Source organism: Staurois parvus, unplaced genomic scaffold (assembly GCF_062004578.1).
Source record: "Staurois parvus isolate SC_StPar_1 unplaced genomic scaffold, SC_StPar_1.0 ptg000068l, whole genome shotgun sequence".
Classification (NCBI taxonomy): Eukaryota; Metazoa; Chordata; class Amphibia; order Anura; family Ranidae; genus Staurois; species Staurois parvus.
This window is the reverse complement of record NW_028317864.1, coordinates 8,224,144-8,244,510: the sequence shown is the minus strand read 5'-3', so window position 1 is coordinate 8,244,510 and position 20,367 is coordinate 8,224,144. Positions and strand designations below refer to the sequence as shown.

General features: G+C 42.0%; 1 protein-coding gene and 1 long non-coding RNA gene across 2 annotated transcripts in view; one reads left to right on the top strand and one right to left on the bottom strand.

Moving 5' to 3' along the window:
* Positions 1-14,388, top strand: part of PTPA (protein phosphatase 2 phosphatase activator) — a 153,250-nt gene extending 138,862 nt beyond the window's left edge. Inside the window, exon 10 of the mRNA XM_089669086.1 lies at positions 13,717-14,388. Within this exon, the coding sequence (XP_089525212.1) occupies positions 13,717-13,791 (75 nt within the window). The 3' untranslated portion in view covers positions 13,792-14,388. The remainder of the gene's footprint in view (positions 1-13,716) is intronic.
* The window catches only part of LOC149469527 (uncharacterized), a 41,562-nt gene that overhangs the window by 7,474 nt on the left and 13,721 nt on the right, over positions 1-20,367 (bottom strand). The gene's annotated exons all lie outside the window — the stretch shown is intronic.

Below are 20,367 nucleotides of genomic sequence, written 5' to 3'. Positions count from 1 at the left end.
CTTGAGGAAATGTAGTGACATCCAGTCTGAGATGTCGTTTAGGAGGTGAGTGATGCGGGCGGAGATAGTGGGGGTGAGGAGAGGGGTGGAGAGGTAGATTTGGGTGTCGTCAGCGTAGAGGTGATAGTTGAAGCCGTGGGAGTGTATGAATGTGCCCAGGGAGGAGGTGTAGATGGAGAAGAGAAGGGGTCCAAGGACAGAGCCTTGGGGGACCCCAACAGAGAGGGGGAGGGAGGGGGAGGTGGCACCATTGTAGGTGACGCTGAAGGAGCGTCGGGATAGGTAGGATGAGAACCAGTAGATTTATATCCTCTCTGGCTATTGAGGAAAATATTTAAAGTGATTGTAAAGGTCCTGATTTTATTTATTTTAAAATTGAAAAAAGCATGTCATACTTACCTGTTCCATGCAATGGTTTTGCACAGAGCAACCTGATCCTCCTCCTTGGGTCCCCCACCGGCGCTCCAGGCCCCTCCACCCTGCTGAGTGCCCCTAAAGCAAACTGCTTGCTCTGGGGCCACCTTTCTGTGGCTGAGATATGCAGAGTGTGGATCAGCCCCGCCCTGCCCTCTGCACCCTCCCCCATTATCTGTGATTGCAGCAATGAGCCAATGAGGAGGCAGAGACCAGTGAGAGCTTCTGCTCTTGTTCACATCATTGGATTGGATTCAGGTGAGTATAAGGGGGGGGGGGGGAGAGGGAATGATGGGTCTGAGGGGGGAGCTGCACACTGAAGATTTTTTTTTACCCTCATGCATAGAATGCCTGAAGGCAAGAGATCCGTTAGGCTTTAGAACCACTTTAAATGAACATTTGTGTGCCTGGAGTTCCGCTTTAAAGGATATGTTCACCTTTTAGTAAAGAAATACTAAATGCACATTTTTTTGCATGTACAAAAATGTGCATTTAGTGTGTGTGTGTGTGTGTGTGTGTGTGTGTGTGTGTGTGTGTGTGTGTGTGTGTGTGTGTGTGTGTGTGTGTGTGTGTGTGTGTGTGTGTGTGTGTGTGTGTTCGTTCATAACATGTTACATATTAAACCCTGAATATGGGTGTAACATGTTATGAAAGGTGAACTTATACTGTTAAGGATTAGAATTTAGAGAAGAAAAATGCATTCAGCAATGTGTTTTTTTTTTTTTGTTTTTTTTTGTTTCAAGTACTTATATAGAGCCATCAATTTACGCAGCGCTTTACATATATATTGTACATTCACATCAATGATTTAATTTAAAAACAATTGCTCAGTTAAACCACTTGAACTATAAAGGAAGACTACTTGACCTTTCCAACAATTCTTTAATCTATAAAATCTTCTGATCAAAAATGCCCAGATTGACTTGGATTTTTGTGAAAATATCCAAATAATTGTATATTAAAAATAAAAAAATGTGTATTGGCACCTTTACAAGAAATCTCACCAGTTGCTTTGAGCAGCACCATTCTTTTGGCCATATTTTACTACCAGGTACCCTTTATGTGCGGCTGGCATGCCCATCTGATACAGGGCAGGGTTTATACCTCTCGGTGTGAATGTGAATGCTAGAGCTGTTCCTGTTCCTTGGCGCTCCAGAGGAGCTGTGTGGTATTGATTTGTAAGCAAGAGCTGCTTCACATTAGGAGCAAAGAGCTAGCATACTGCGCCCATGTGTGTCAGCTTGTGACTAACCAGCTCCACAGCGATAGGCCCCTTCCTTTCATCTCACGATGTGTGTTCCCGTCACACCAGCACATAAGCCCCTTCCCCAGTGTCAGGAGAACAGCAAAGCTCTGTTAGCTGTGCAGCCTTGGCTAGTGTTTGCTCAGCCTCCTCCAGGCCCCCTCAGTCTCTGGGAAGTGGAGTGAACTTTCACCCTGGCTGGAATTCCAGGCCGCCTGATCAGTAGACAACCCTACCCCCCCCCACCCCACCTCCCAGCCTCCCTCATGACATCAGCAGGACCGGCAGCTCAATGGCTGTGACTAAAAGCCTGGGCTAGAGCAGGAGAGCTAAGGCTCCAAGAGTCTAGTTACACAGAAAGCTGCACCAGGAGCCAGCCTGACTTCTATGACAGGGGAGGCTTAACATAGAACATGATGGCAGAGAAGGTGATGTGTACAGGGAGATGGCCATATTCGCTCTAAGCCCCATTTAGTCTCTGCGCAGTTTTTTTTTCTGCGTAATATGTCTACAGTATAAAAATCAGTCAGATGAGTTAGCCTTTCCATGCCAAATTTGTATATCTGACCATACGATTATTATTAATGATTTATATAGTCTGATCATGCCCTGTGATTACAAAGAAATACGTTGTATAAATACAGCCTTGACACCTATAAAGGACATTTACAGCAACGCTGTAGTTTATCTTTACTGCGCAAGGTAACAGGTTCACTTAACTGAAGGCACTAGAAACAGTCAGTACTTAATTCCTCCATCACCCTGTTCTACCTTCAGAGCCCCCTTTCCCCCAAAGTCCTGTGTAAACATTGACTTTCTGAGAAAGTCAAAATTTACATAGGCCTATGTATGCTCACCCCAACCAGGGGTGTGGCATCAATGAGGCAAAGTGAAGCGACCACCTCAGGTGGTAATGAGGCAAAGGTACCCATACCGGACACTCGGTCCTCATCACAGCTCAGTAACATTGCCCTTTATATACAGGGCAGCGACTGTCTGCACAGTAATGAACAATGATGTTTTATAGTGCAACTGCCTGCATCCTAGCATCCAGTGATACTATGTGGTCCAGTTACCAGCATCTTAGCAACCGTTGATGCAAAAATTCACCAGTTAATAGGGCACTGGCAACCAAGCCACAGCCTTATTGGTTTCTGTCCCAGCTTCCTAGCAACTGAAGGGGGAAGGTGGCAAAAATGGATGCCTAGGAGCACTGCTGACATCACCCCATCACCATGAGTATTAGTTATTGGACACCAAGGCAGAAAATCTTGCACCTTTGAAGGGAGGAGGGTAAAATGAATTCAGAATTTCTGAAAGCGGAAAAAAATAGAAATACACATTTTTCATGGGGTCTCAACGCCTACTACCGTGACACATTTAAGAAAGCATTACAAAATAAAAATTTGAGTCCCCTCCATCGTCCTAGCTGAATGGACCTGAACCAGGAAAAAAACAGAGTTTCCATGATTAAGAGGGAGCTCATGCAGTTGTTTTCTATATACAGTAGGTGGTAAGCCATAGACAATGATCAAATGTTGTAGGCATGATCCATCAGGACAGGTCAAATGTAGGCATAAACATGAATTTCTGGATAGCCTGATCGCTCCTGTTTATGCCTATGAAAGAGGAGGGAGCAGGAAGGAGACACTGACCGCCCTGGGATAAGTAGGGATGAATTGGGAGTTTTTAGACATTTCCAAATACCTTCAAAAATGTTTGGATGGTGATATCCATTTGTGCACTTGACAGGAGATGAGATCACACCACATCATGCCAATGACCAAATTTTGTTTGGAGGCATTCTGGTACAGGACTGCAAATAAGCTTGCCTTCCACTATCAAGAAAGAAGGTACAATTAAAGCTTGACTGCATGTTGTAGTGAACTTTAAATCGTTAAAACAAAGCTTCCTGTGAATGGCTGAGCAGCCCTCAACCCGACTTGACTTTTTTTTTCAAGGAGCAGGATACACGGCGCTTTATCTCCTGAATCTCGTGCTGCGGCTATTGTATTCTGGCAGCCAGTGTTGCCGGCTATCAAAATAGCTGAACAGTGCCTGTATCTGAATGGATGCAGGCCCTGGTTGGTGAACGATTTTCCACCTGGCTGCTTCGATTTTCCAATATAATTATTTCGGGCGGGAGGGTGCTAACACGACCATCCACTGAGTAAATTTTTTAGCCATTCATCAGGAACCAGCCTAAATTTGCTCTGTGTATGGCCAACTTGAAAACTGTTTTTTATTTTTGATGTAATAAATTTTTGAAGCTGGCAAACTTTTCCTGTACAAGCATGTTTGTATGTAATAGGTATCTACAAATGTACAGGAACTGGCATTGCTTCCTGTTATCCCAGCATTTTGTTTTTAATATTGTGCTTTTCCACGTGTGAATGTTAATAATGTAAACCTGTTACAAACCTGGGCAATTTAAACTGGACATATGATTTAAAAATGTATAGTTAGAGTTTACTGGATGTCAGAATGATCAGTGGATCAAAACATAAAGGCAGCTGACATAACATGCAAATCTTGCTTTCAACTATAAAAGTTAATCTAGCCATAGTGTACTCTTTTTTTTTTTTTTTTCCGATCAGCCAATGAACTGATCGAAAAAAAAATGAGCAGATTCCTCTATCCACAGAAGTGAGGTGGATAGAGGAATCCTCCCTGCTGAGCCATTGTATTCTGACAGTGTGGACTCTCCACTATCAGAATACACTGATCAGTAGCTGCAGCCACTGATCAAGAAAACATTTCCAACATTCCCATTAGACAAAAGTCGATTGTTAGATCAACTTCTGTGGAGCAGGAGTGGCCAAGCATGGATCGTATTCAGCTGGTCCCTGCTGAACTGACCAAATTTTGATCCATCTACGGCCAGCTTAAGTCAGCCCAGCTCCCTCCCAGTGTTGGTTTGTGAAGCCACTCATCCCATTGAAAGATCAATAGAGAAACGTAGGTGAAGAGGGATCAAACTGCACTTTTAAATGAAACCAGGATGTGCACATAAACTCGGCTTTCTATATTTCTGATTGCTTTTGACAGGTACCCGCTCCCACTTCTGCAGCGATCACCTAGGTGGTCAAAAGTGGAAGTTGTCCTCCCCTCCTCCCTCCCCGTAGTCTTCTGGGACATCTGACAGGTCCCAGAAGCCTATGGGACCATTCAGAAAGCACAGAGATACTTGCACATGCACAGTGGGCACCTGGCTGTGAAGTCACAAGCTGTCACAGCCGGGTGCCCACACTGCAGATGCTGGGCAGAGGACGGTCGGTGCAATCGGCTGCAGTGAGGACACCGCTGGATCGATGGACAGGTAAGTGTCTTCTTTTTGAAAGTCAGCCGCTACAATTTTTGTAGCTGCTAACTTTTTTTTTTTTTTAATATTGTGGCTGGAGCTCCACTTTAAGATCAATGGGACACACCACAACTGTGAGCCAAAGACTTGACTTGCAGTTGAGGAGCAGTCCTGTGATGTAAAATTGCCATTAGACAGAAGTGCCTCCTGAACAACTGTCAGCCGCTGCTATACTGCCCTCTGAAAAGCAGTACACTGCAAATCACATTTCAGAGTAAGCATTATATATACAGCGTGTGTGTGTGTAAATTACGAGAATTCCGCTTGTATAAAAGGTTTTAATAAGATTTCTAAATACGTGAAAGGTTCAGGGGAGTATTAGAGACAGATATGTCATTGTAAAGAAGGTGGTCTGGTAAGTGATGATTTCCAGCATGCATTTGATTTCTTGTCAGTTATCCTATGCTTGAAATCACCAGTTTGACAGCCTAAAAACATTGTAAACAGGTACTCTTCAGCTGTGTGCGACAGTGAAGGCATATTATTAGTTTTCTCTTCACTGAAGAATGGATTGTTCCTCCAACCCTCCATTTCCTGGCAGTTTTCCAACAAAACGAAGAGCATGTTATTGTAGGGCAGCTCTAGGTGACTCGATTGTCACTTACCTGTCACAAGCAAAGCTTAACTCTGATGTTGTGAGCTCACATGGATTGGGAAAGGTATGGTATACCTTTCAACCTTCTATGGTTGAATAAGAGAGACACCTTTTACGATGGCCATAAACAGAGCAAATTTCAATCTGTTTCTGACTACATTGTATGGTCAGCTTTAGCACAGTATTCAGATGCAGGACACAGTCATACTATAACCTTAGTCACTCCAGCCATTAACCGTATGCAAAAAATGATTGGATAAAACCAGATGAATGTCTTCTCACCATTACTTTTCCTTTATGCTGGCTTTTTGGAAAAAAATTAAAAGCAATCATTTAGATATCAGTAAAACGTTTAATTGTATTTGGTAGTTAAATAGTAAATGTTTTTTTTTCCTAAACAGAAGGTCTATACATTGGACCAAAAAAAAAAAAAAAGGATGAAAGAGGGACACAGAGATAGGGTTACAAAAAGAGGGACAGTCCGTGTAGATATGGTATGGTTGGAAGCTATGCGTCTGGCCCCCTAAGACTATGTACACACAACACCAAAAAGGGAGTGATCTGTTGGCATTCCTGAAATGCTGCAAGCACTTCCTGAGGCTCAGTGAACTCGGTTTCTATTGAACTGAACGGCTGAATACAGACGAGCACCCAGAAAAGTGCTTGCTTTGCTTTATGCTGCATTGCTAAAGCAAACACAGGTTGCATTGTGTGTAGCAGTTCATATTGCAGTCACCATTCTGATTGTCTGCTGAGGGGAGAGTCTACATGCTGGAAGATGCAGCATGGACACTGGATGTCTGTATACTCAGTGTCTGTATAAAGCCTGATGAAGGGATTTAAAGCTGGCCATGACCATACAGGCTTTGAATTTTGTCTGTTTCCTGCTGATCTGGCTGAAATTCCACTGTGGGTGGCCTTGTTGGCATCACCTAACCCAACAAAATTCAATCTGAAGATCAAAGAAATGGAGAATCGTCCATCTGTTATGTGTAGCATGGATGGAGGAATCTCCATTCAGCCTATGGACTGAATGAAAAAAATCTATGCATGGCCAGCTTAGGGCATATTGAAAGTTTGCATCTTTTAACTTCAGTTAGCCAATAAATAAATAAATAAAGGGTATCACTTAAAGCCCATCTCTGGGCAAAGAAAATGTTTCCCATGCGGTGAGGTTGTGCCCACACTGCATGTGTTAACTGCTCGTTTTTGTCTAGGAGAAAAGAGATATACACACCTAACCCTCCATTTCTCCCAGCACAAGACCAGTCCAACACCCCCGCGCTCCAGTGGTCTATAGTTGTAGACTGTTCCTGATGTCTTCAAACCCAGAGCAGGCTCCATAGACCTGGACCAGTCCACCGCTGGACCATGGGGGAGCAACATTTTTCTTTGGAGCATAGAATCGGGTTAGTATGAGCTTTCTGCTCACCCTTAGATAAAACAAGTAGTTGACCCGTGCAATGTGGGCACAGCCTGACTGCATGGCTAAACTTTTTATTTTGCCCGGAGTTTGGCTTTAAATGTCAAACTTTTTACTTAGTGTTGAACATGCAGAGTCTAAGCAGCTTACTAATGTGAGATAAAAGTCACCAGATCTGATCCCAACCAAGATCAGCAACATCAGCATCTTCCTCTACCACTTTCCCTTTCCTCCTTGCTACTGCATTGACATAAACTTGCTAGGTCTGCACAGAAAAGCTAGAGAGTTAATGTAGTGTTAAGGCGGCCATACATGCTTCTAAACTTGGCCGGTTCAGTAGGACTCGCTGGCCAATTTTTGATCCATGTGTTAGCAGGGTGTTTGTACAGAACTCAATCTACCAAACAACTTCTGTGCAACTGACTTCTCAGATTTTTGTTGCTTGATCAGCGCTGCCAGCTATAACCAGCAGCACTGATCAGTGTATTCAGAAGATGGGGAAGCTTCCCTGCTGTCAGAATACATAGCTCAGCAGGGAGGATTTCCCCCATTGATCTCAAGTATGTGTATGGGGGAATCGAGTCAGGTGTTTTGTTCAACCCACTGGCTGAATGAAAACAACAGATTCATGTATAGGCTGCTTTACACAGTGGTCAGAAGATTTGCTGCTCATAGAGTGGTTGGATTGTGCCTACATGTCTGCTTTTCCTCTAAAGTCTAGAAAGTAGATGATTTGAAGCAAGCTGAAAAGCAGATCTATGATTGTAAAGCCTACTAGCAATGAATATTCACCCCTGCAGTGCAGCACAAGGGGCCCCAGGAATGATTCCCCGGCAGCCAAAGTGTTAACAAGGTTTATGGCCCTGTTTGTTTGGGAGCGCAGCTGCGTTCTCTCTGCCTCTTCCCACACACACATGTGGAAACTTCCCTCAGTGGTAAACTTCCTGCAGAGACAAGAGAGCTTACACACACAGTCCCCACCCTACCCGCCTCATCCTACTCTGTCACAGACAGGAGAGCTGCAACCACACCACATGCAGGCACTTCTGCTCACCTCCAGTCACTGGACTGGGAACTGGAAAGGCTTCTCAGCATAAATGACAAGCTGCTTTATATAAAAACTCAATAAAAGACACAATAACTAAAAAACAAAAAATCTACTTCATTTCAGAGCTACTAATAACATTCCCAAGAATACAAAAGTACCCCTTACTTCAAATAAACTAGGATGGATGATATTTGTGATTTGATTTTAAGCCTTTTTTGTTAGCTGCTACATTAGGATCATGCGTCATGCTGGCAACATTGGGATAGTTTCAACTACTCTTAGCAGACTATCAAATCACAAAACGGCCGAATACATCAAGATAACCACTTTGTCACTTCCCACCTTGTAAGTATAGGGCACACCACCAACGATTAGTATATCCTGCAAGTGCTTAAGAAATACTAAGATAAATACCTTTTCTCAGTCTTACAATACAGGGCACAGGATCTTGGTCTTTAACGATGGGTTATATGCAGCTACCTTCAGGAGATTGGACACTGGAATAAAAAAAAGACAATTGCAGTGACATCCCTTGTATAACACCTCGCACTCCCAGGTAGCCTTAATTTTTTTGCTAGTAGTCTAAGGTGATGGACCTCTTCTCTGCTTGCCACCTTTTTGTGGAGATTTTTTCTCTAAAGCTGATTTTCCTATCAAGATTTGTGGCTGCGCAAGGAGCATCTGCTGCTCCTTCTGCATTTTCTGGATCAGTTGATTTCGTGACTGAGCCTTTATGGACCATACATGGCCCTCACTTGGATGAAGATGTGGGGCAGGCCTGTAATATTGCTGTGGGCACTAGATCCTGCATGAGCACTTATCTTGGCACCTTGGTGTATTGTGCTGAGTTAGTCGTAGGGTGCTGTACTTGTCCAGAGCTGTGGTCTGCCATTGGCAGAGACTTGTTCTTGAAGACCCCATCAGGGATATACCCACTGTGGAGGATGAAGCCAGGATGGGGTTATATCCTCTGTATCCTATCCAGAGGAAAGAAAATCTGCCACGGTGAGTACAGGATTTGCTCCCTCTAAATTGCCTCAGGGTGCTGGCACTCTGGTGCATTGGTCTCGGTGGATCATGGGCTGGGACAGTTTAAATGGTGTGTTATTGTCATGTATGGGAGTCCATCCCATTGGGGCTACTGTGCCTGTGCAGCCTCATTCTCGGACAATTTGCATGTGTGTGCATCTTTTCTCATAGGCCATGCTTCTTGTTTGCCAAGAGTCCCTACAATACAGCGATCTTTGGATGTATATATCTGGGTGCAGCAGCCTACATGCTCTTGTTTAACATTGGAGCAGCCTGAGTGTGTGCACCCCAAGGTTTCCTGCATGGGGTCCCCACTATTGCCCGAGCCTACTATAACCCACAGGCTCTAGGAGCAAGTGTACTGCTATGACTTTGCCAGTCCACTTGCTCTGTCCTATACGTTGACTGTCCTCACCCTGAAAAGCCTTTTGCTCCTCCAGATCCTTTTGCTCCGCAATCTCCTGAGGAGCACTTCATGCAAAAATGTATGGTCCCTCCTATCTTTTGTTTTAAATACTATCCTTATGGTTCTGGAGAGGATAATTCTGTATTCAAGGACCTAGTGGATAAACGGTTAGAAGACCTCCTTAAGGCCCTTTTCTCTTTGGCAGACTCCCCCATGCAACTGGCAGCTGATTTGATGACTGTTTCCCAGCTCCTTATGGGCTAAGCACATAGCTCAATACCCTAGCTCAAGCTTAACAGATACCTCTCTTCACCACCAACAAAAGCTTTTATCTGTGGTCTTAAGCTCCTGCTTGAGCGATCTGGTGGATATGCTTCTCAGAATCGCCAGTATGAGCCTCCATTCTGGCCATGTTCTGTGGGTTCTCAGGATTTATGTGGCTCAAATACTGATCAGCAGAACGTCTGCCATTTTGAGGGAGAACGTTTGTTTGACCCCTCTTTGGATAACTATGTTAATGAGATCAGGGGGTATGATTGCTTTCCTCCACCAGAAAAAGAAGGCTTCCTTGTCTGTAGATAGACCTTCTACTCCTGAGGCAAAGAAATATTTCCTTTTGACCCTCTCAGTCCTTCAAGTCTAAGTCCGGAACTAACTTTGCTCAGAAGACTTGGCCCTCTAAGCCAGCCAAGTCTGGCTGCAAGCCCTGTTATCAATGATGGCACACTGCCACCTATCAGAGTTGGCTGATGTCTGTCGGCCTTTTTGGTACCAGGAAATCTGAAATGTTTAGGTCCATAGTATAATTTCCAAGTGTTGCAGACTTGAGTTTTGGACTCTTTCCCACTTCACATTCTTAATTTTGCCTCTTGTTGCTGTTCAGCAGCTCCTTTCTCAGCGGTTTGGTTGTCCCAGTCCCACAGAAGGAATGATTTCAAGGTTGCTACTCCAGTCTATTCACAGTTCCCAAATCAAATAGGTGAGTTTGGCCCATTTTGGATCTAAAGCTTCTCAGTTTATTCCTGCCAATTCAAAAGATACGCATGGAATCAGCCAGGTTAGTCATTTTCTCCCTCTTTCCAGGAGACTTTCTGGCTTCAGTGGACATTCTGGATGCTTACTTACACAATCCCATCTTGGCTTCTCACTAATGAGTTTTACTATGGGTGATCAGCATTACCAATTTGTCATCCTTCCCTTTGGCCTATCCACAGTCTTCCAAGTTTTCACCATGGGCTTTTTAGGATCAAGAATCTGTTTCCCAGATCTGCAAGACTGCAACTTGGTCTTCTGTTCACACATTTAAATTTTACCAGGTGGATATTTAAAGGATTAGTTCACCTTTTCAAAAAAAACTGTTGGCGTTGTTTGCTGTTTTGCCCACCCCTCACTTGGACTGCTTTTGGAAGGCCAATGGTTAAAGACTGAAATCCTGTATGACTAATAAAACAGGAATTTTGACTTACCAGTACATTCCTTTTCTTGGAATAGAGTACTGAACACAGGTCCCATCCCTCTGTTCCCTATGATCACCCTAATGCTTGCTACAAAACTGAGGCTAATAGGGAGTGGGAGGGGTTATATAGGAAATTTCCCAGCAGCTTTCTTTTTTGTTAGTGTCCAATCACCTGAAGCTAGCTGCATATAACCCATGGTTAAAGGCCAAATCCCTGTGTTCTATACTTTACTCGCGTAGGTCACACTGTCACTTTAGGCATTGCTGCTGTGATGTGGCATGCGTAGATACAGCTTACTTCATATATTAGGGTTGGCATTTGCACTGCAGTGGCACTGCTGCAGAGGCTCTCTGAGCCCGCAGATTGTTGCCAATGGGAAGAAAGTGGGTACTACTGACTGGTGGGCTCAACAGGTAATTTCTGTAATAGGAACGTATAATTAGATAAATGAGGGTCACAGAGAGATCATAAAAGGTAATACTGTTTTGTTTTTTTTTTTGTATTGGGTTTATAACCTTTTAAACTTTGTGCTGTTCCTGTTGGAGCAAATTTGATCATGCTTTCTTAAGGTTTTTGGCCTTCTAAACTGTGAGTTTAGGGTTCTATACACCGTGTTCCAAATTATTATGCAAATTATATTTTTCTCATTTACCTAAATAATTGATGTAAATAACAGTCAGCATAATTCTCATGTTATCAGCTATTAAGAGTACAATTCAAATTTTATTGAACAAACCTCCTAATGATAACAGGATTTTTGTGAAACATAAAAAAAACTTACAATGCACTGTTCCAAATTATTACGCACAGTAAGTTTCAAAACGCTTTATAGGTTGTAAAGAACTGAAAATTGTCATTTGTTGTGTTTACAGCATATTTACTGAAATCAGACTCGTGCCTTTTTCATCTTGACTAACGGTGACAGAAATTGTTGGTGGTATTTGTGGCAGGTTGTATTAATTTGCTACTGAATGGGGATGATGTTTTCTATAAAGTGTCTTCTGTGTGGTCAGCTGTGTGGATGCTGACAGTTTGGGGCCAGCAGAGATGTTGACACCACTGTAAGAATTTGGCATGGCTGCCCTTGATAGCATGAGGTGAGTATACAAAATAAGGGATCAGTATTAGGGCACATTTTATGGGTTGTGTTAGGTTAGTGTTAAATTCAGGGATTAGGGGGTAATGCAAATGTTTTGGGTTAAGGTTAGTGTTGGGTTTTGAGGAAGGCAAGGGATTAAAGTGACCCTGTGTTTTCCCCATACAGGACAAATGTACAGTATAAGGATCACTTAAAGAGGAGCTTCAGTCTCTCCCAAAAAATAAAAAGACACTTGCCTATCCAGGGATCTAGTGCCGTTCTCACCCGGGCAGTTTCTTCAGTGGTCTTTGGGTCCCCGGCGCTGGCATGTTTACTAAGGGAAACCAGCTTCCCACTGTGCATGCATGGAGCTACGCTGTGCTTTGTGAATGGTCCCGCTGTTTTCTGAGACCTGTGTTCCAGAAAACTGTGGGCAAAGGGAGGGTGAACTTCCATTCAATTCGCCTAGGCGATCCATGTAGAAGTGGGAGTGGTACCTGTCAAAACCAGGTATCTGCTCCCCCCCAAAAAATAAACATTTCCAAAAGTGGGGGAGGAGGCAGAAAAGTAGAACTTTTGGAAGCATATACCTTCTCTAATTTTGTTTGGCTATTGGGAGTGAAGAAAAATACTTAGTATTTCTGTATATGGGGAGCTTGTGACTCATCCCCCTTCCTGCCACTCAGAAACCCAAATCTTTGATGTGAAGGTGGGTAAGAGAGTCCTCAGCCCTGGGTAAACTCCAAGTCATGAAGGGGAGCAAATGAAAGGTATGTACTTCCTAGGAGGAATTGCATTAATTTAGAATTCATTTCATATTTTCTTTTAATGCATAGCTGGCTAAAGTGTGTCTGGAGTTCATTTTTATAGAACAGTCGTACGCTCACCTTCTGAAGACTTCTTGAATGTTTCAATGATCCAATAAATGATTGGATATATTTTATTTAGACAGATCCATACACTGTCCTTGTCTGACAATAGACAACATTTTTTTCCAGCTTGTTTAATTGATTGTTTATCATTTCTATGTCCTGATTGAAGCTGTGCACACACGTTAATAATCATTTTATGAAATGATCAGAACCCTCTGTATGTTATTATGCGGAGTTCAGCTTTCCTCTTTGTAGCAGCTGAAACCACAGCAACCTGATAGAGCATCACGCAACTCCAATGAAAACCGATTCTTTTGGTGTACAATCACCACACTGGCTCATTGTATTTCTCAGTGTCATTTTTTATGCTGTAGCTGTATCTGTAGCCCCTCTCACATGGCACTTCTTACAGCTAAATTCCCCAGTCATTTGTTGGTGTCAATGGTAAGTTCTTTATAATGTTAAACAATTGTTTGACTTTGCCATGGCTGTGTCAGATGGGTGAAACTGGGGATCTCACAACTAAAGTCTCTGAAGCCAGCTTGTGGTTAAACTAATCAGCAGCCATGTAAAACCGAAATGTCAATTTTGGGTGGAGTCAACCTTTGAAGCTTGTCAGCCCAGCATCTGATAGAAAGAGTTGATAAATCAGCCTTGTGTTTGGACTGCACTGTCTCTGTGTTTTTACAAACAGCTGTAATGCTGACCACGTGTTTGCCTCGACTGTGGCGTCGTCAGCGTCCGCGCTAATAAGATTTGTGCCTTATCTCTGCCTGTCTCTTTCTTGCAGTGTCTGGAGAAGTTTCCTGTGATTCAGCACTTTAAATTTGGCAGCCTGCTCCCCATTACGCCTGTCAAGTCCTAAGGATACGGGGAGATAGAAGAGAAGATCCCTCTGCCTCTAGATCCAAGCCTCCCCCTGTCCTTCTCTGTTTCCTGGCTCTGCAGCCACTTATCTTCCCCCTGTGGATGGAGGGTAGCAGCAGTGGCCCTATTTTAGGAGCGGAGAGAGCAAGGCCACAAGAGAACACCTTGGTATCAGTGCTGTCACCCTTGTAAACTCACCTAGGGTGCAGAGCCCGACGCTAGGATGGTATAGGGGGACTATGGGGTGTCTTTGTGCTTACAGTGGGACTGTTCACTATGTAGGGTCCAGTCATGGCACACAAAATTCAGTTTGCAAGTCTCTTGTGACAAAAGATGGACCCAGAAGTTGGGGATGGGTTGTTGGGTTGTTCTCTGTTTCATAAGGTAAGATTCCGCACAATGTAAGTAGTCATTTTTTCCCCGCTCCTTTCTGTGTCCGTTATTCATCCATGGGAGATAGCTGCGAGCGGGTGGCTTTGTCGAGACAAAATGGCTTCCATGGGGTCCGTGTTTAAGTGAAGAACCATTGGGGGCTGGAAGTCTGCTTTGTCGTGCAGCTTATAGAGGTTACACCAATAAAATCTCAAATCCCTAACCATGTGTCTTGTGTTTTGAATTCTTTGTTTCAGAGAGCCTGATGTGTACATAAACATTTTAAAGCTGGACCCCAGGCAAACGACTAGGGAGAGTGATGAAATATATGTTGTGAATTATTTTTTATCTACTAAAGGATTTTTAATTCTTTTTAGACATTCTAGTGATTCATGGTTCCAGTCCGCAAAGCGAGGTTAGTGACCTAACTTTTCTCCACTACAGTTAAACAAAATTGCTTGGTCACATCTGTTTAGGTGCTAAAAAAAAAACCTGTTGATCCTGCCAGAAACCTTGCGAGCTGAAAACTTCTTGTGCTGTCTGATGACTTTTATCTATTATATTGTTTTCATCTTTACCTCTGAACCACAGAACAGCTCCACCTATGTTATGGAGATGAGAGAAGGATCTGTTCTGCAATCTGGTCCTAGGGTAACAGCACTGCTCCTCTGCAGATACAGTTAGGTTTATGAGCATTGTCACCATAGACAGGAGTGTGTTACTGGCAAGATCTCCTGGTGAAAATAAAGAGAAAAAAAAAACTAATGCAGTCACCAACTCTAAGGACTGGTAAGCTGCAATATATATTTATTTTTTTCATTTCTGGGTTTAGATACTTCAAGCACTGGAAATTAGTGATTTTTATGGGCTAGTTAAATCTATATGTGTAGGCTCCATGCATCCTGAAGTGCAGAACATAGGGTGTTAATATAAAAACAGATCTAGTTATTTATAACAGCAGCATTTAAAATACATTTAGTTTTTCATTATGTAATAGTGGATTTAAATTTTTTCTTTGATTGCAGCATCTCCAATGGTGTTGTGACTCTTTAAAAAAATTGTAAAACTTAAAATATAGGAAAAAAATCATACTTTTCAGGTATCCAGAGTTTATGTGGGGTAACCAGCACTGATGAAAAAGTTGCAAATGCGGATTCACATTTTTGCTTCCCCTTGTATTTGGAAGAGGGGTGGACACAGGTAACTCAAAAGACAAAGTGGGAAAAAAAGTCATGCGGCTCATCTATATATAACTACCATGTAAATGGGGCAAGTCACTGCAAATTTATGAAACACACTTCCAAGCATGTAAGGGAGGGCTAATGTAATCCAGTGTCTAACTTTTTGATGGAAGCAAAGGTGATACTTATATAGGTTCCCAAACAATGGTTTCAAGTTGCCATAGGCAGCTTGGCGCCCTGGTATCTACAACACTGTGATGTCATGTTGACTGAGTGATACCATGTTACCACAGTGATGTCATGCAAACACACCCCACAGTATACATCCAAGCTGTCAGATTACTTGTATCAGAAGTGTAGTGTTAGATATATCTGTAACACTTTATAGTTATTGCCTACTGCCACATTCAAACTCCATAGCCTGAGTTTCTGGAAGAGCACAGAACCCTGTAACCAGTATTGTGAAAATAAAATTTGTATTGGTTGCTCATCTTTTCTTCCTCCATTTACAAATTAGCCTCAGTGATTCCTACTCTGAATGGTTTAAGGTTATTAGTGGTGTAGCCCAAGGTTCAGTGTTGGGACCCCTAATTTTTAATACATTTATAAATGGTATAGGGTTTGGGATTAAAAGTACAGTTTCAGTTTTTGCAGATGACACCGAGCTATAGAATAACATCCTTACAGGATGTCTCCAACTTACTAGCCATTTAATTGGCCAACTAAGAGGCAAATGAGGTTTAATGTTGATAAATGTAAAGTTATGCACTTGGGGGCTAAGAATATGCATGTATCATACATACTGATGCATCATACATACTGGGGGGGTACAACTGGGGGAATCAATGATGGAGAAGGATCTGGGGGTTCTGGTAGATCAGACTTATTAATGGCATGTAATGCCAAGCTGCGGTTTCTAAAGCGAGCAAAATCCTCTCATTATCATATTAAGAGGTATAGACTCCAGAGAGAGACATCATTTTGCCCCTGTATAAATCATTAGTAAGACCTCATCTGGAATTTGCAGTTCAGTTTTGAGCTCCAGTTTACAAAAAGGATATCAGAGAACTGGAGAAAGTACAGAGAAGGGCAACCAAACTGATAAGAGGCATGGAGGAGCTCAGCTATGAGAAAAGATTAGAGGAACTGAATGTATTCTCCCTTGAGAAGAGCTGATTAAGGGGGGATATGATCAACATGTATAAATACATAGGTGGTCCATATAGTGAACTTGGTGCACAGTTATTTACTTTAGGGTCACAGAGGGAATGTGGGGCAATTTTTATATCTGGAAGAAAAGAGATTTAACCTCCAAATATGAAAAGGCTTTTTCACAGTAAGAGCTGTGAAAATGCGGAATAGACTCCCTCAAGAGATGGTTCTGGCCAGCTCAGTAGATTGTTTTAAAAAGGCCTAGTTTCATTCCTAAATGCACAAAATATACCAGGATACTAATATTTATAGGTAAGGTTGATCCAGGGAATATTCGATTGCCTTTTTTCCCCCACAAGCAAATTGGATCATGCTTTATTGTTTTGTTTGGAGTTAACTGTGGGTTTTAGGATTGTGTGCTGTATATGGAGGTTTTTGATCTGTGTGTGGTTTTGTTTTGTTTTTTTGGTTTTTTTTTCTGTAGGTTGAACTGGATGTCTTTTTTTAGCTAAATTAACTATGTAACTATGCTTTGGACTCATTGTCTAGTTATACTAGAAGTTTTATGCAGGCCCTTCTCATGCTTTAACATAGTTAGGAGGTTAAATTTTTCTGGAATGTATGACCTTTCCATTACTCCATGTCTGTATGCTATAGTCTATAAAAAATATAGACTGTACGGTTTTTATTGTGGCAAGGCACTTTTCCAATAATATAGCCCGGAAATACTTTGCCAAGTCAGACCTGGAGAGGTCTGTTGCCAGCGGTTAACTTGATTCAGGCTGTTCTTTTAGGGATAATGGTACCTTTACAATGAACATAAATATTGTACTGCTCATTATATCTTTTAGATGTAATGGCAGGAGCCATAAAAGAATGGTTTCTAAACAACACTGGCCTACAATTCAGTGTCAAGAAGCACGTGCATAAACAAATACAGTAAAAGGTTGAAAGTTGCAATGTAGAAAGCATCACATAGCTACACATACCCTAGCTAATCCCTTACAGCTTTATGGCTGTAGAGATACCTCCTTACATATAATAAACCTGTCATACCTGAGTTACGGTAGCTGCTATTGGTAAACCCCTGTGAAAATGCTAGTTGCCTGCCTGTTATGCTAATCCATAGGCTTTAATACATTCTGACGTGGAACAAGTATACAAACTAGGAAAATCACAGTACCTTGTTCTGATCCTGTAAGTTTAATGAAGCCACAAGATCAGTATGGCAGCCAGGAAACCAGCATTTTCGGCAGGAGAGGTTAGCAATGGCAAGCTCCCTGTGTTTGGCGGGAAGAGCACTTCATGGCAGCTTTCAAAGGTGCTTTCAAATTGCAGTTTACCAATTCTTAGATGTGATGGTTGCATTATTCTTTTTTAAGCTTTCTTGCTTCTATTTTCATATGGTGACTCAGCCAGCAAAGCTACATTCACACCAGTGATTCAGGCCTCTGCAAAATTGCAGTGATCACTGCAAGTAATCACTGGCTATGTGGACAGCCATGAATAGCTGCGGTCGCTGGTGACCTGTCATCAACGGGGCCAGCAGCTGCATCTAGCAGCTCACAGCAGTACCAGGAATCAGAAGATTCCTGCCACTGCAATTCACACTGGCCTGGATCACCAGAGTGAATGTATCCTAAGTCTGTTGTTTTTCAACAAGCTCTCTTGTAGCTGTAGATCCAGTTACAGAGATGAGAGAAACCATTTTACACTGTTCAACTTTTATTTTTGTAAAACCTTTATCTCAAAAGGAACAAAAACTGTTTGCTGTAACTGCTTATAAGTTATTAGCGGAAGATTGGCTTCAATTTGTTAGTGTATTTAAATTTGCTAGTAAAGCGAACACTCCTCTCCGTCCAGTCTGACAATGCTGTTGTCCAAAGTCACCCTCTGTGCTCCTTCATCTAGACTGGAGGCTCTGTAATACAGGAGGTGTGTTACTGGTCAGATCACCGCGTGAAAACAGAGGGAAAAATGCCTAAAAAACAAAGAAATCTAAGATTGGTAAGCTGCAATATATTACATTTTTTGTTCTTGGTTTAATACCACTTTAAATCTGCTAAAATGTTGGATTTTTATGGCCTTCTTTTTTAAAGGAGAATTCCAAGTAAACTACAGAAGAATAGTTAAGTAAAAAATAGTTTCAGAATAATTTGAGAGGAAGAGAGACAATAAAAAAATTGTTTGAAAAAGACACACACCCTTTCCCCTTCCCGGTCAAATGTCACTTTATTAACGGTAACGTCTTAGGTTTGATTCACTAAGCTTTAATGTGCTAATTGCTATATTGATCATTATTGGAAGCCACATGACTATTAAAATTCAGTACTTGCTTTCATTATGGCAAAAACTATCTTTCTAAATATGTACAAAAGGCATGTTTTCATATTCTTGCAGACACCTGCAACCATTTATGTAGCAGGGAAAAGGCATACTGGAAAATAGATCTTTGCCCAAAGTCTTCTCTGTTTCAAAAGTAAGAGGCAAGATAAAAGCAGGTTTTTGATTTGTTGCTATGGGGGAAATCAGCAGGACCAAAATAGATACATTTTGCCCAGACTCCACACCTTATTTGTTTTGGTGACAGAAAGTGATGGAAAAATCAATTTTTTTTTAAGTTGTTACCAGAAGGTGAGGGATATCTACCAATAAGCATACCAGTGCTGGATTACCAAATAGGTGGAGTAGGTACCAACCTATGGGCCCCACGCTGTTTAACCACTTCCTGTCTGACCCGTGTAGATAAATGGCCGGACGGGAGCTCTGCCAGTACGGATGGACATTTCTAAACCCACATCCCCCCACAACCACTGCCTGAGCGCGCTCTGCTGTACGGGACCTCTGAGTGAGATCCCGATTCATGTGATCATTGATTGGCCAATCCGTGATCACATGAACAGTAGTAAACAAGATGTCACTTCCTGACATCATTGCTACTTGTGAATTCTGTGAATGATCACAGAGGTCACATGGTACAAGGTTATTCACAACAGCCTTGTACCATGTGACAAGCTGTGACGAATCACAGCTCTCTCAGTATTTCTCAATGTCTGCAGGAGTGCAGCCAGAGAGGAGAAATGATTGTTTTTACAGCCTTTATGGGTGTAAAAGCAATCCGTGTAAAAAAAGAAGAAAAAAAAATCTTCATCACCCTACCAAGTAGTACAGTGCCACTATGGTGACACTGTACTGCTAAGGTGACGGTATTAAAAAAAAACAAAAAAACAAGAATATAAAAATTTAAAAACACATTTTGAAAAATTATAATTTTTGGTTATAAATTAATTTGGGATTTTTTTTTACTAAAAAGATAGATGAATACATTTTGGCCAAGATTTTTGAAGAAAGATTATTTATTTGCAAAATTTTATAAGAAAAACACTTTTTAAAAAAAATTTTTTTTGGGACTTTTTCATTAATATAGCAAAAAAATAAAAATCCCAGTGGTGAACCACCACCAAAATAAAGTTTTATCTGTCTCAAAAAATGCTAAAAAGTTCATATGGGTACAGTGTTGCATGACTGCGTAATTGTCATTCAAAGTGTAGTAGCGCTGAAAATGGACCTTGACTGGAAGGGGGTGAAAGTGTCCGGACTTGAAGTGGTTAAGGGCCCCAGGACAATGGATAAAAATAATGTTAATATGATCTTGAAAGAAAATTACATGGAAGCTTTCTTAAATTGTTTTCAAAAGATAGAATATAGGAAGCAACTCAAAGAAACAAAAACGTTACTTTAACCACCTTCCGCCCGCCATATAGTACAATGACGGGTGCAAGGTGGTTCTCTCGTTCTGATAGGACGTCATATGACGTCCTTCCATTCTCACGCACATGCGTGGCTCAGGGAGCGCGCAGCGCGGCGAT